Source organism: Salvelinus sp. IW2-2015, linkage group LG5 (assembly GCF_002910315.2).
Source record: "Salvelinus sp. IW2-2015 linkage group LG5, ASM291031v2, whole genome shotgun sequence".
NCBI lineage: Eukaryota > Metazoa > Chordata > Actinopteri > Salmoniformes > Salmonidae > Salvelinus > Salvelinus sp. IW2-2015.
In genome coordinates, this window is record NC_036844.1 from 19,109,563 (window position 1) to 19,125,212 (window position 15,650).

The following is a 15,650-nucleotide window of genomic DNA, read 5'->3' on the forward strand; positions in this document are numbered from 1 at the left end:
TCTTCTCTCTCTCTCTTCTTCTCTCTCGTCTCTCTCTCTGCTCTCTCTCTCTCTCTCTCTCTCTTCTCTCTCTCTCTCTCTCTCTCTCTCTCGTCCCCGTCTTCTGTCTCTCCTCTCCTCTCGCTCTATTTCGTCCTCTCGTCTGCTCTCTCTCCCTCTCGCTCTCATCCACTCTCTCTCTCTTCCTTCACATCCATCCTCTGTTATCCAGGGCTGCTGCCAGTGCAGCCAACAGCCAAACTAGCATTAACCACATAGAGGGAAGCACTGAGACAGGTGTCTGGTGTGTGTGTGTGTGTGTGCTGTGTGGTGTTGTGTGTGTGTGTTGTGTGTGTGTGTGGGTGTGTGGTGGTGTGTGTGTGTGTGTGTGTGTGTGTGTGTGTGTGTGTGTGTGTGTGTGTGTGTGTGTGTGTGTGTGTGGGTGTGTGTGTGTGTGTGTGGTGTGTGAGTAGTCTCACCTCTTCGCAGTGGAGCAGGCTTATTTTCCAGAATTTCTCTGGCAGGAGAGTGAAGAAAAGAAAAAGAGAGGGAGAGAGAGAAAGGCGGACAAAAACAATGTCTTGATTTCAGTGGCACATCTGGAAAAAACATCTGTTATTTTCTTTGCAATAAAATATATTTGTGGGAAACCCTAATGCAATCCGCTGATGTGTCGTTTTTCCACTGGCGCTTGGTTAGAACCCAGGCATGTGCTTCTGAACGTTTTCCATGTCCTTTGTCTCTACCTTCTCTGCTTCTGTCACTCTCCCGTGTTGGAAGGCCTCATGTTAAACCACTAGCATATTTACAAGGCTATTGGCGTTCAGTCCAAAAGGTTATAGAGCAAGACATACTGCTTAACAGAGAAATGCATGAGAAAACTTAACTAGATGGGGATATGTGATCCCTCTTGCCCATGTGGCTGCCATTCTTTATTTGTTTTCAGTCATAGCAGGATATGTAGGTAGGCATGTAGTACAATCGACAGCTGTTACAAATAACCATCCCACAATAGGGATGTGGGTAACTTCAAGGACCCCCAGATTACCCTTCACACCTCCCCCAGAACCCCCCTCCTCATTCGGCCCACTACCCAGTGTGATAAACCCAGACAGGCAAACAAACAAGAAAATAAATCTCACCCACACAAACAAGAATAATAATTACCCTAACAAACTTTTCTTTCTTTTTTTCTCTCCACAAAACAACATTGTGCCTATCTTTGCATCCTGATGTGTCCAGTATCAGCTGACCTCTCTCTCTGTCCCAGGTTACATTGGTGTGGTGAACAGGAGTCAGAAGGACATAGATGGGAAGAAGGACATCACAGCGGCTATGGCTGCAGAGAGGAAGTTCTTCCTGACCCATCCTGGATACAGACACCTGGCTGAACGCATGGGCACTCCCTACCTACAGAAAACACTCAACCAGGTGAGTCCCCTACCTACAGAAAACACTCAACCAGGTAAGTCCTCCTTTGTGTGTGTGTGTGTGTATATGTATGTGTATGGAGGGGACACAAATCCCTCAATCATCACCAAAGTGCATAGTAGGAATATTATTTTAGCGGTCACAATATGTATGTTTTCAGTTATTTTTTATAGCCTTCAGAGAAGTCTTCTACCAGATGAGCCATCCACATGACACATTTTGATGCTTTCGACGAGTTTATAATATCCACTAGAGATAAGGGAGTAGAACGGTAGTAGGCTGGTATGCTAGATCACTGTAATCTCTTCTGTCGCATGTCATAACCTACACTTATGACCTTGCCCTCTGCAGCAACTGACCAATCACATCCGGGACACTCTGCCGGGGCTGCGGGCCAAGCTGCAGAGCCAGCTGCTGTCTATAGAGAAGGAGGTGGAGGAGTACAAGAACTTCAGACCTGACGACCCCTCCCGCAAGACCAAGGCCCTGCTGCAGTAAGTAGAGCACACAAGTACGCACAATGGCATGCACGCACACACACACAGACACACAAAAAAAGACTCCAGTCACCCAAGTCATAGACTGTTCTCTCTGCTACCAGACGCCAAGCGGTACCGGAGCACCAAGTCTAGGTCCAAGAGGCTTCTAAACAGCTTTTACCCCCAAGCCATAAGACTGCTGAACAATTCATCAAATGGCTACCCAGACTATTTACATTGCCCCCCCCCCCCACCCCCCTTTGTTTTTACACTGCTGCTACTTGCTGTTTATTATCTATGCATAGTCAATTTACAAATGACCTCGACTGACCTGTACAGTGGGGAGAACAAGTATTTGATTACCACTGCCGATTTTGCAGGTTTTCCTACTTACAAAGCATGTAGAGGTCTGTCATTTTATCATAGGTACACTTCAACTGTGAGAGACGGAATCTAAACAAAATCCAGAAAATCACATGTATGATTTTTAAGTAATTAATTTGCATTTTATTGCATGACATAAGTATTTGATCACCTACCAACCAGTAAGAATTCCGGCTCTCACAGACCTGTTAGTTTTTCTTTAAGAAGCCCTCCTGTTCTCCACCCATTACCTGTATTAACTGCACCTGTTTGAACTCGTTACTGTATAAAAGACACTGTCCACACACTCAATCAACACAGACTCCAACCTCTCCACAATGGCCAAGACCAGAGAGCTGTGTAAGGACAATCAGGGATAAATTGTAGACCTGTACAAGGCTGGATGGGCTACAGGACAATAGCCAAGCAGCTTGGTGAGAAGGCAACAACTGTTGGCACAATTATTCGAAAATGGAAGAAGTTCAGATGACGGTCAATCACCCTCGGTCTGGGGCTCCATGCAAGATCTCACCTCGTGGGGCATCAATGATCATGAGGAATGTGAGGATCAGCCCAGAACTACACGGCAGGACCTGGTCAATGACCTGAAGAGAGCTGGGACCACAGTCTCAAAGAAAACATTAGTAACACACTACGCCGTCATGGATTAAATCCTGCAGACGCACGCAAGGTCCCCCTGCTCAAGCCAGCGCGAGTCCAGGCCCGTCTGAAGTTTGCCAATGGACCATCTGGATGATCCAGAGGAGGAAGGTGAGAAGGTCATGTGGTTCTGATGAGACAAAAATAGAGCTTTTTGCTCTAACTCCACTCGCCGTGTCTTTGGAGGAATAGAAGGATGAGTACAACCCAAGACACCATCCCAACCGTGAAGCATGGAGGTGGAAACTCATTCTTTGGGGATGCTTTTCTGCAAAGGGGACAGGACGACGCACCGTATTGGGGAGGATGGATGGGGCCATGTATCGCGAGCATTGACCAACAACACCTCCTCCCTCAGTAAGAGCATTGAAGATGGGTCGTGGCTGGGTTCTTCCAGCATGACAACGACCCGAAACACCACAGCCAGGCAACTAGGAGTGGCTCCGTAAGAGCTCTCAAGGTCCGTGAGTGGCCTAGCCAGTCTCCAGACCTGAACCAATAGGAAAATCTTTTGGAGGAGCCGAAGTCCGTATTGCCAGCCGACAGCCCCGAAACCTGAAGGATCGGAGAAGGTCTGTATGGAGGAGTGGGCCAAAATCCCTGCTGCAGTGATGTGCAAACCCTGTTCAAGAACTACAGGAAACGTATGATCTCTGTAATTGCAAACTAAGGTTTCTGTACCAAATATTCAGTTCTGCTTTCTGATGTATCAAATACTTATGTTCATGCAATAAAATGCAAATTAATTACTTAAAAATCATACAATGTGATTTTCTGGATTTTTGTTTTAGATTCCTTCTCTCACAGTTGAAGTGTACCTATGATAAAAATTACAGACCTCTACATGCTTTGTAAGTAGGAAAACCTGCAAAATTGTCAGTGTATCAAATACTTGTTCTCCCCACTGTATATAGCCTCGTTGTTGTTGTAATTTTTTTGTTGATGTCATTTTCTTATGTTACTTTTTGATATGATTTGATTTTTACTTTATTTAGTAAATATTTTCTTAACTATATTCTTGAACTGCATTGTTGGTTAAGGGCTTGCAAGTAAGCATTTCACAGTAAGGTGAAATGCTAACCTGTTGTATTCGGCTCATGTGACAAATAAAATTTGATTTGACACACACACACACACGTCTAACTCCTTATCCCTGTATCCTTTACTCTCCAGGATGGTGCAGCAGTTCTCAGTAGACTCTTATCCCTGTATCCTTACTCTCCAGGATGGTGCAGCAGTTCTCAGTAGACTCTTATCCCTGTATCCTTTACTCTCCAGGATGGTGCAGCAGTTCTCAGTAGACTTTGAGAAGCGTATCGAGGCTCTGGGGATCAGATCGACACAGCAGAGCTGTCAGGCGGACCAAGATCAACCGCATCTTCCACGAGCGCTTCCCCTTCGAGCTGGTCAAGGTGTGTGTACTGTAGTGTATGTGTGTGTGTCTCTTACCAGGGCCCCGCGCTCCTAACTCTTGAGACAGACAGGGCTGTGGATCGACCCAACCCAGAGATCTTATTATAATTTTATAATTATAATTCGTAGTATATTTTTTACTTTGACCCTTTTTCTCCCCAATTCGTTTATATCCAATGGTAGTCTTGTTCTCATCGCCTGCAACTCCCCTAGCGACTCGGCAGAGACGAAGGTCGAGAGTCGTGCGTCCCCGAAACACGAACCTGCCAAGCCGCACTGCTTTCTTGTCACAATGCGCGCTAACCCGGGAAAGCCAGCCGCACCAATGTGTCGTGAAACAACGTTCTGCTGGCGATCCAAGTCAGATTGGAGGCGCCCGGCCCGCCACAAGGAGTCGCTAGAGCGCGATGGGACAAGGACATCCCGGCCCGCCAAAAGGAGTCGCTAGAGCGCGATGGGACAAGGACATCCCGGCCCGCCAAAAGGGTCGCATAGAGCGCGATGGGACAAGGACATCCCGGCCCGCCAAAGGAGTCGCTAGAGCACGATGGACAAGTACATCCCGGCCGGCCAAACCCTCCCCTAACCTGGACAACGCTGGGCCAATTGTGTGCCGCCTCATTGGCTCTCCGGTCACGGCCGGCTGTGACACAGCCTGGGATTGAATCTGGGTCTGTAGTTACGGCTCAAGCACTGCGATGCAGGCCTTAGACCACTGCACCACTCGGGAGGCCCAACCCAGAGACTTTATGAGGAAAACATTTTTCCCTCCCTCCCTCCCTCCTCCCTCCCCCTCTCCTCCCTCCCTCCCCTCCCTCCCTCCCTCCCTCCCTCCTCCCTCCCTTCACAGTAAAACATTCTGTTTGGCCTTGGCCACAGGATCTGGGCCTGCTGGGGCCAGACTACAGTCTCAGTCGTTAAACATCGCACAGTCAGACTGTCTGTCATCATACACTCATGGTATAGCTGTGTCATATCAAATGATTAACATAGGTGTCAGACTGAATGGAATAACTAAGCAGTGTTAGTACTTAGTCTGAAGGTTTGTTGTTGTTGTAAATGTGCTCCTGTGAAGAATATTCTGTTTGATGTTCAGAGCCACTCAATGGATACAAGGGACCTTCCATCTCTATCTCTGTGGTATCTGCTGTGCGTCGGAGGCGTGTGCTCACTATTTAACGCGCGTGTGTGTGTGTCCTTTCTGTGTCCGTACAGATGGAGTTTAACGAAAAGGAGCTTCGCAAGGAGATCAGCTACGCCATTAAGAACATCCACGGCATTAGGCAATGTCCTTCTTCCCCATCCCCCTCTCCCTCCCCCTGTCCTCGCCCGCCTGGGTCGCCTCTGTGGGCCAGGCCAACTCTAATCGCCGTCACCCATCTGATCACAAAGACCTCGAGACACACCGACCGCAGACATGCACCCAGCATGCTGTCGCATACTGATGTTATCAGAAACAGAAGTGGAGGGATTTGTGATTAGATCTGTGACCGCTGGTTGGATGGTATCTTTCTCTCACTCCTTGCCCTGCCCCCTGTCCACCTGTCTGTATCTTGTATGTATGAGTGTCTGTCTGTTGAAGCCCTAGCCTGATATGCCAGTCACGTGGGACCTAGCTCACTTTTTACCCGTCCCATGACAACGTCCTGTCTTTTACGTAGGTCCCAGAGTGATATAAATCAGAATCCGACAGTGACGTCATTGCTATTCAGGAAGTGAACCTGTTGAAGTGAACCTGTTGAAAGTCCCCTCTGTGTTTCTTCCTCGCACTCAACCTCCCACAGTGAAGCTAGAAGGAAGGCTTCAAGAACAGGGGATGGTTTGAGCCATGTAGCAGAATACATGATCCTGGTGACCTACTGCCAAGAAAACAAACTAACTTAAACTATGAACAATTATTTTTGCTTAGTGTATACAGTTTCCCTCAGAAAAGCTACAAAATCTAAATTTGCTTGAGCTTGGAACAGTATTGCTATTTGTCTGCATTTCCTTGTCACATTTCCTTTGTGAAAGCAAAATGGCTGCAAACCTGTTCTGACAATGAGGGTGAGCTCTACCCGGTCAGTGGTTCTGAAGGAGGGGGAATGGTGAATGGAAACCATTCAAGAGAATTGAGACACATTCATTATGTTGTAGTGGTATAGGGATTCCAATAGTAATGGAATCTGGATGAGTCATATGCTGTAATATGTGGGCAAAACTATTCACATACTTTATAGCAGGGTTATCCAACTGGCGACACAAATGATTTTATTTGCCCCCCCAAAGATGACTGAAAAGTTATCATACATTTTTGCTGGGTTGGGGGAGACATAAGAGACTGTAAAAACACCAGCAAATTAGATTTTTATTTAGGATACATGTTCCAAAGTACTCCCACACAAAAGAGAGGTATACTGTATGTGATCGTATACAAATGTAAGCGAGGTTTGAAATGGTTATGTTTTTCAAAATGTTATATCTGTTTGGGCTTCTTGCGGTCAATTTGCAGTGTACAAATAATTAGTAATTCTGTTCTGGCCCCCTGACCATCCGCTCAAGAAGACATCATCCCACAGCTGAATCTAGTTGATGATCCCTGCTGTATAGTAATAATCATAAAAGTTGTGTTCTTTAAGTTCAGTTGTGCTTTTATCAGCACCTTTAAACATATCAGCACATTTGAACGAGCTCAATATTTCCCCCAAACAATGATGTGATGATTTAGCTTCGTTTTTAATACTGTTTTTTGTTGAAATGTATTATCTGTCTTTATCTTGCTGTGCATGTTTCTTCTTTATGCTTTATGTGGAAGGGGTTTGGGAGGAGGAATTTATTTTCAATTAACACTATTCTCTCTGCCTGACTTCCTCCTCCTCTTCCTCCTTCTTTCTCTGTTTCCCTCTTTTTTGAACCTGTCGCTCCTTTTCTCTCTACCGGGCAGAACTGGCCTCTTCACCCCGGACATGGCCTTTGAGACCATTGTGAAAAGGCAGATCGGCAAGATCAAAGAGCCCTGCCAGAAATGTGTGGACATGGTCATTTCTGAGCTAGTCAATACCGTTAGGCAGTGTACTCAGAAGGTAAACGCACATGGTGGAGAGCGACACTATGGTTTCATCTCTCCCTCCCACCAAAACCTTCTGCTATGTCATCCCTGTTATCGTATCACCGCACCGCCTCGTTTTCCATACCCTGTTTTCCCGGGTTGGGACAGTAGGGGGCGTACTGGGGTAGTTGGGGTATTGTGAGGGACTGCCTGCCTACCGCTTTGGATGGGGTGGCTGGGCAGAGTGGCCATCGCATGGCCATGTTAGAGAACTGTGCTGGGTATAGAAGGGGTCTGGATGCTGCCGAGTTGCTGCTATGTGGCTACATGTCAAGGGTAGCAACTTTAGACACAAGAGTAAGGATGGAAATGATCAAATTAACATTCAGAATCAAATTAACGGTCAAATTAACACATCTCAAGATGTTTAAGTTCTGTTAAGTCACAGGTGACTGAGTTCCTTTTAGCAGTGGAAAATCATTTTCAATGCCTTGAGTGTCACATCAAAGTGTCACTCCGCTGTTGTCCCTGGCAGCCATGTTGGTTGACCTCAGCATCCAGACTTCCTGCTTGTGAGACCGGAGGCTGTGCACCTGCAGCAGACAGGAGCCATGACAATGTGAAGATCTGGATGATTACCAAGGGCCAATGACAGCTTTAGAGGGCCCTTTAGGGCCACACTCAGCCAAAAGGGCCCCAGTGGTCTTAATACCAGTGGTCTTAATTCCACTGTGACCAGGCCATGTTATGGAATGTGGCCTGACCACAGTGACTGGGACAGTGGAATAACAAATGCTGTGACCCTGCTCTGTGTGGTCAGCTGGGGGATAGATGGAGATAGGGAGAAGAGGACGAAGATTTGGGGTCAGGTAGAGAGGAAGAGCAAGGTGCTTCGTCTGGGGTGTTGGGTGCACAGCTACGGTCTGGCATGGCTCATAACTCAGAGCTGTTGGCCGGTGGAGTGGTGCAGGCTGTATTCTCTCTCTCTCTCTCTCTCTCTCTGGATGGAGGGATGGAGGGATGGAGGGATGGAGGGATGGAGGGATAGACCTCAGCCCTGGCCTCTTTAGAATGGCTTCAAGGGAAACCAAATGTCTCACTTGTCTTTTATTCCCTCTTTACTGTTTACCCACCTCCCCCTGACCTGTCACTATCCCCTCTTTTTCATCTGTCTCTCAATCTATCATCCCTCTTTTTTCCCTCCTTATACGTTCTCTCCTTCTCCGTGTGGCCCTCTTGTGTTATTCTTTCGCCTCACTATCTCTCTCTCTGCTTTGACCTGCTCTCTATCCCTGTGGATTATCTTAGTTCTCTCTCTCTCTCTCTGTCATGTCTCTTAGTTCTCCCTCTCTCTTCTCTTCTCTCTCTCTCTCACTCTCACTCTCTCTCCCGTCACCAACTCCTCTCTACAGGACGGGCCTGTTCACTCCTGACCTGGCCTTTGAAGCCATAGTGAAAAAGCAGATCCAAAAGCTGAAGGAACCCTCACTGAAGTGTATAGATATGGTAGTGAGCGAACTCACCTCCACCATACGAAAGTGTAGTGACAAGGTAACCAAGGAACCGAGCCACGTTCGGAGTCTGACTTACGTCATTCTTAGAGGTAGGGATAGACCGATGGCTGGACTACAAAAAGGAAGCAAATGAGACAATTAAAATAATTTATCTATCTTAGATGAGCATAGTGGTTAGTGTTGTAGCTATATGCTTTCTGTTTGGTCGAATAAGAGGCAAATTATTTATGATAACCAGTTGATAGTTCTTTGAAGTTATGAGAATATTTTAGTTTTTTTTTTACTACTTATAAGGACAGATGCTGAGTGATACAAAAATGAGTGTAGCCATGGCACCTACTCATTCAAGGGGTTTTCTTTATTTTTGCTATTTTCTTAATTGTAGAATAATAGTGAAGACATCAAAACTATGAAATAACACAAATTGAATAATGTAGTAACCAAAAAAGTGTTAAACACTTTACCCCCCTACTTTGTCACAACACAACTGATTGGCTTAAATGCATTAAGGAAAGAAATTCCACAAATACATTTTTAAGAAGGCACACCTGTTGATTTAAATGCATTCCAGGTTACTACCTCATGAAGCTGGTTGAGAGAATGCCAAGAATGTGCAAAGCTGTCGTCAAGGCAAAGGGTGGCTATTTGAAGAATCTCAAATATAAAATATATTTTGATTTGTTTAACACGTTTTTGGTTACTACATGATTCCATATGTGCTATTTTGTAGTTTTGATGTCTTCACTATTATTCTACAATGTAGAAAATAGTAAAAATAAAGAAAAACCCTTGAATGAGTAGGTGTTCTAAAACTTTTGACCAGTAGTGTATACGTTCCCGTTATAGAATGCACAGTAAGCCACACAGCTAAGAAATCATTTCATAGTTTGTCTTTGTCAGTCAGTCTCTTCGTTCATACTCCTTATTCCACAGTTTTCTCTTCTCCTCCTCTCCATGGTGTGATATTAGTGTTTGAAGTTTATCTGAAAATGTGCCTGCCCCTCTTACATATTTGTTTCCAAATGACAAAGAACAAGACTCGGTGTTGGCTCTTAGCCAGCTACATAGCAGATTTAAATATTTTTTGTCTTCAAACATGCCATTCCATTTATGCAATGATGGTATCCTAAAAATGATGAATACTGTGTCTGACTCAGAAGACAGACTGCCATTTTTTCAAAGCAGAGTCAACTCACCCACCAGTGACAATATACAGTGACATTTATTTACTGTGTACTGACTTTGTAAGCTTGGCAAATGCAAAAGACAGATGGTAGGTCACTTGCGGTCAAAAGACGAGTCCTTTCAACACATGAAAGCATTCAAACATGTATTGTCATGGTAAGCTAGATACAGTGCCTTCAGAAAGTATTCACACCCCTTGACTTTTTCCACTTTTTGTTGTGTTACAGCCTGAATTTAAAATGGATTAAATTTATATTTTGTGTCACTGATCTACATAATGTCAAAGTGGAATTATGTTTTTACAAATGTTTACAAATTAATTAAAAATGAGAAGCTGAAATGTAAATGTCTTGAGTAAATAAGTATTCAACCCTTTTGTTATGGCAAGCGTAAATAAGTTCAGGAGTAACAATGTGCATGGACTCACTTTGTGTGCAATAATAGCATTTCAAATAATTTTTAAATGACTACTCCATCTCTGTACCCACTTTGTAACACAACAAAATGTGGAAAAGTGTTGTGAATACTTTCTGAATGCGCAGTATGTCGTTTATTTTCAATAGGAGACACCTAACTGTGCACACTACTATTGATTAAACGTCATCTTCTCTAGATGTGTGATACGGATAGCTTTCTGTCACACTTCACTATCTATCTCCTGTGTGCACTCAGGAATATGTTATGTAGTCAGTACAACCCCGGTGAACAATATGAATCGCTTTCACATTGATAGTCTGAATATAGTAGGACTGAGACTATGGATCATTCTGTGCTCACTTTTTTTTTTTAGATGTGGCATCTAACACATTAGTCCAGCAGACTATCGGTCTATCCTTACTATGGTCTTACCATGATATTTAACTCCCATGTTGGTTTTTTGTCATTCTATTTCTATTCAAACAGTCGTTTTTATTCTGTTTTGTTTTTGATTGGCCAAAATAGACAATTGATCTAATTGTCCCAAGTTTCCATCGTAACCAGCATTTGTGTGTTTTCTCCTCAGTGAGCAATACTGTATCTTTGTGACGTCCTCTCAGTCTCCGATTCTGTCATCTGATTGAGTTCCTCTAGTCGATTCTACTCACTTCCATCCCCGTGTCTGTCGATATGATTTGATCTGTTGTAGTAACTAGTGCTGTTGCAGGTGGTGCAGTTGTGTCTCAGCATCTCAACTAACAGCTCTACCCACAACATCTATCTCTCTCTGTTTCTCTCTCTTTCTCCCTCTCTTTATTGTCTTCTACATCTCTTATTGTCTTCTAACCTCTCACCGTCTTGTTTATTCTTCAAGCAAATCTTTGAAAAAATGTAAAAGAGCCCTCTTGGGGATTTTATCAAGACCATAAAACAGAAAATCCACAAGAGGTCTTTCTGCCCTTTTCCACTCTCTCTCCTCGTCCTCCCCCCTGCTCCCCATGCATTGTGTGTGTGTGTTTGTGTGTAAAAATCTTCCTGGATGCTGCCCATACCCTGTTTGTATGAGTTATTATATATCGATGTACTTTTTACAATGCATCTCTGTCAAACAGAACATTCCTAACTGGCTGTGCTGCAACTATGTTGTGGACGTGAACGTTGCAATGCTTCTTTACAACGACACATTGGTTAATTGGTCTTCAAATTAAGACCCTACATCTGTATTAGTGATAGCCCGACATGGCATTATAGCACAGTATGTGAAATAGCCCTGCAATGGTTTCATCAAAGCTAAAGAACCAGTGTACAATAAGTCACCAGGACTTTAGACGACAGTACAGAAGGAAGACACTAATACTGTTATATAATAGGCGTCAATGACATGGCTCTCTGTCTATACATATGAATAAGCCTTAAAGAGCTCAATGTCGCCTACTGTGTATTTGGGCCCATGCCAGGAAGTGATAAATCAAACGATAGAAGAGAAGGATCTCATTGATTCCAATGTGATCCTGTAACCTTGAACAGCCAACGCAAAGGATGCATTGTAACTTGCCAGACGTCAGCTTATTTTATTTCACTGTGATTTCAGTTGGCTTTCCTCCCTCCCACCAGACTCTGTGATTCAGTTGGCTTTCCTCCCAACAGACTCTGTGATTCAGTTGGCTTTCCTCCCAACAGACTCTGTCATTCAGTTGGGCTTTCCTCCCACCAAGACTCTGTGATTCAGTTGGCTTTCTCCCCCAACAGACTCTGTGATTCAGTTGGCTTTCCTCCCAACAGACTCTGTGATTTCAGTTGGCTTTCCTCCAACAGACTCGTTGATTCAGTTGGCTTTCCTCTACCAGACTCTGTGATTCAGTTGGCTTTCCTCCCAACAGACTCTGTGATTCAGTTGGCTTTCCTCCCAACAGACTCTGTGATTCAGTTGGCTTTCCTCCCACCAGACTCTGTGATTCAGTTGGCTTTCCTCCCACCAGACTCAGTGATTCAGTTGTGTGTCTGCTGTATTGGTGTGTTTACAAAGAACACATGGAAAAAGGCCGTAGTGTGCCAGGAAAATAATGTGTTATTGGGGAGAAGACTATTTGTTGGGCAGAAGACTGTTTAGTGTTTTATGGCAGTAATACAGACTTTGCACTATTCATTTACTTGTAATTTGATTAACCCCTTGTGGAAAGATGGACACACTAAGAAAAGCCAATATTAACAGTGATTAACTTACATTGTTGTGACTAGGGCAGTGCTGTGCTCTTGTTGTGCGTGCACTGTATGTTTTTGTGCTGTTAGTGCTTGAGTGTGTGTGTTTGGCTGTGTTGGCTGTGTTGGCTGTGCTTTATGTCTGGTCCGTGTCTGAACTGTGCCTCCCTACCCACACGGTGTGCCCTGTGCTGTCCTGTACCCACAGCTGGCTCAGTACCCCATGCTGAGGGAGGAGATGGACAAGATTGTCACCCAGCATATCCGAGACCGCGAGAGTCGCACCAAGGACCAGGTGACACGCACACACACACACACACACATGCACACGCACACGCACACGCACGCACACGCGCGCACACACACACACACACGCACACACGCACACGCACACACGCGCACGCACACACACACTCACACTCACACTGTCTCACACACACGCACACTCAAACACGTGCACACTCACACTCTTTCTTTCTCTCTCACACACACACATACACACACGCACACACACACTATTTTCACTGGCGTAGTGCAGTTTCTCTGGACCACTGCAAAGTTTGGAGTTTGGGCCCCGTCCTAAAAAAGCGACTACTACCAGGTAGAATGGACAACACAAACACTTCACTTACAACACGTGGAGATTAAAAAGGAGGGTTGCTGTCAAAATGATTTGTTTAAAAAAGTAATACAATTTAGAGATGGGTGTGAGATGACGAGCGGGTGGGCCCCAAGGGCCTGCGGGGGTTTCCACTAGACCAGTGACTATCTTCCCAATTCAAACTCTTATGTTTAATCCTAACTCTAATAACTCCTGATGTGTGTCCCTCCATCTAGGTGATGCTGCTGATTGACATTGAGCTGGCCTACATGAACACCAACCATGAGGACTTCATTGGCTTTGCCAAGTGAGTGTCACCCTCTTGACCTCTGTTCTGATACAGTGGATTAGAACAAACATCCCAGTATAGACACAGTACAGTCTGTGAACTCTGACCTACCCTGATGTACTAATGATTCCTGTGTTTAGGTGTGTGTACCAATCTAACCTATGATTATGTTTACCCCTGTAGTGCTCAGCAGAGGAGCAGCCAGGTGGCCCAGAAGAAGCAACCTGGCAACAAGGTACTATAGGCACAGGACAGCACCTACAGATAGTCTTACAGTACATTCACTATGATTTTTGTTCTGATGGGCTGTTCAGAAAGCATTGTAATGGCCCAAGATGCAAGGTTCTAGGTAGAGTGGCAACATTCTGGATAACTTTCAATAACTTTCAACTTCCAAAAATCCTGGTTGGAGGATTCCTGGAATCATGAAGAAATAAGCAGGAAATCAGGAAATCTCCAACCTGGATTCCAGGAAACCCAGAGAATTTATTGAAAGTTCCAAGAATTTTGCAACCCTAGTCCTAGGCCCATGTTGAGCTATTCCCAAACCAGATTATGGCTCCAAGTGAGTGCAGTTTTGAGTGAGTTTGTATTACTTCTCCATTTGTTCTCTAATAAATTCTACTGTTCCTTGGCTTTGTTATTCTTTAGTAGTACTGTGTGTTAGTTGTGTTGTGTTCCCACACTATCTCTGTTTTCCTCTGTTTCTTCTGAGTGATTTCTCTTTCTGTTGTCTTTTTTTCTTCACCTCTATTGCTACACCTGTTCTGCTTTAGCAGGATGAAATCATGGTGAGTAGAGAGTGTGTGTGTTAGTGCGGGTGCGTGCTTGCGTATGCGTGTTTCTTTGGGAGTGTGTTAGTATGTGTGTGCGTTAGAATGTGTGTGTGGTTCTGTGTTTGTTAGAATGTGTGTGTGTGGTAAGAGCTTCTCATTACTGTAGATGGACAGGTGGCTAGGGAGCTCTCTGGGGCTTCTTTCCTCAGCTCCCTCCCTCCTCCAGGCAGTGCTCCCATCCAAAACAATAGAAAAGTACCCAGCTAGTGCTGCTCATCTCCCATTAGAAACCAGCATGAGATAGACGGAGAAAAGGAGTTTGGATAGCCAGTCATCCCCTAGCCTTAGTGTTTGACGGAGAAAGAGTTTGGATAGCCAGTTCAACCCCTAGTCTTAGCCTTGAACCAGATAAAGAAGTCAGCCATGTGTTCTCAATAACAGCAGATCCCAGAGAGATGGAGACTTTAGCTTTAATGTGCGGAGCAGCCAGTTTTTTCTCATTCCACCATATCAGTGGAAACTGTCCCGTTGCAAATATACAACAACGAAGACATTACTTCAAACAACGAACAATGTGTTTTCCCTCGGACATCTAAAACACATCATTGCACGGCGAATAGAACAGCACAGCATGCACTATGATTTTCTCTTACCATGAAGCTGGATGCTCATTTCCTCTAAATTAAAACAATAACAAATGTGCAGGGGAGGCCAGTGGTGCTGTTTTACCCTATCGCAGATCTCAACTTAAGACCAGTTAAAACAAAGCCATTTATAAAGAGGGAACATCACTATACACTACTCTGTCTCCTCTTATTCTCTCTTTAAACCCCTCCTCGTCTCTTCTCTCAGCCCATATTACACTCTTACCACTATTCACTCTATTCTACACTACTCTATTCTACACATTCTACTCTATCTAACTACTACTTAACATTCGTACTCTACCTATCTCTACACTATTCTACTCTATACTCTATTCTACTCTACACTTTCTACTCTACACTTCTAACATTCTACTCTACACTATTTACTCTACTCTCACACTATTCTATTCTACTCTACTCCTACTCTACCTACACTATTCTAAGACCTATTCTCTACATGTCTACATTATTCTACTCTATCTACTTCTACAACTATTCTACTCTACTACTATTTTCTACTTACTCTACTCTACACTACTCTGCTCTACACTATTCTACTCTATTCTACCCTCTACTCTACACTATCTTACTCTACACTATTCTACTCTACTTTAACACTTTCTACTCTACTCATATACCTACTCTACTCTACACTTTATTTCACTACAT

General features: G+C 44.4%; 1 protein-coding gene across 1 annotated transcript in view; it reads left to right on the forward strand.

Annotated features, from left to right (window-relative positions):
- Positions 1 to 15,650, forward strand: part of LOC111964527 (dynamin-1-like) — a 93,469-nt gene that overhangs the window by 27,700 nt on the left and 50,119 nt on the right. The window contains 10 exon segments of the mRNA XM_070443597.1: positions 1,248 to 1,410; positions 1,762 to 1,904; positions 4,191 to 4,228; positions 4,231 to 4,272; positions 4,275 to 4,324; positions 5,541 to 5,608; positions 7,249 to 7,387; positions 12,877 to 12,963; positions 13,506 to 13,576; positions 13,742 to 13,793. Coding sequence (XP_070299698.1) covers positions 1,248 to 1,410; positions 1,762 to 1,904; positions 4,191 to 4,228; positions 4,231 to 4,272; positions 4,275 to 4,324; positions 5,541 to 5,608; positions 7,249 to 7,387; positions 12,877 to 12,963; positions 13,506 to 13,576; positions 13,742 to 13,793 — 853 coding nt within the window.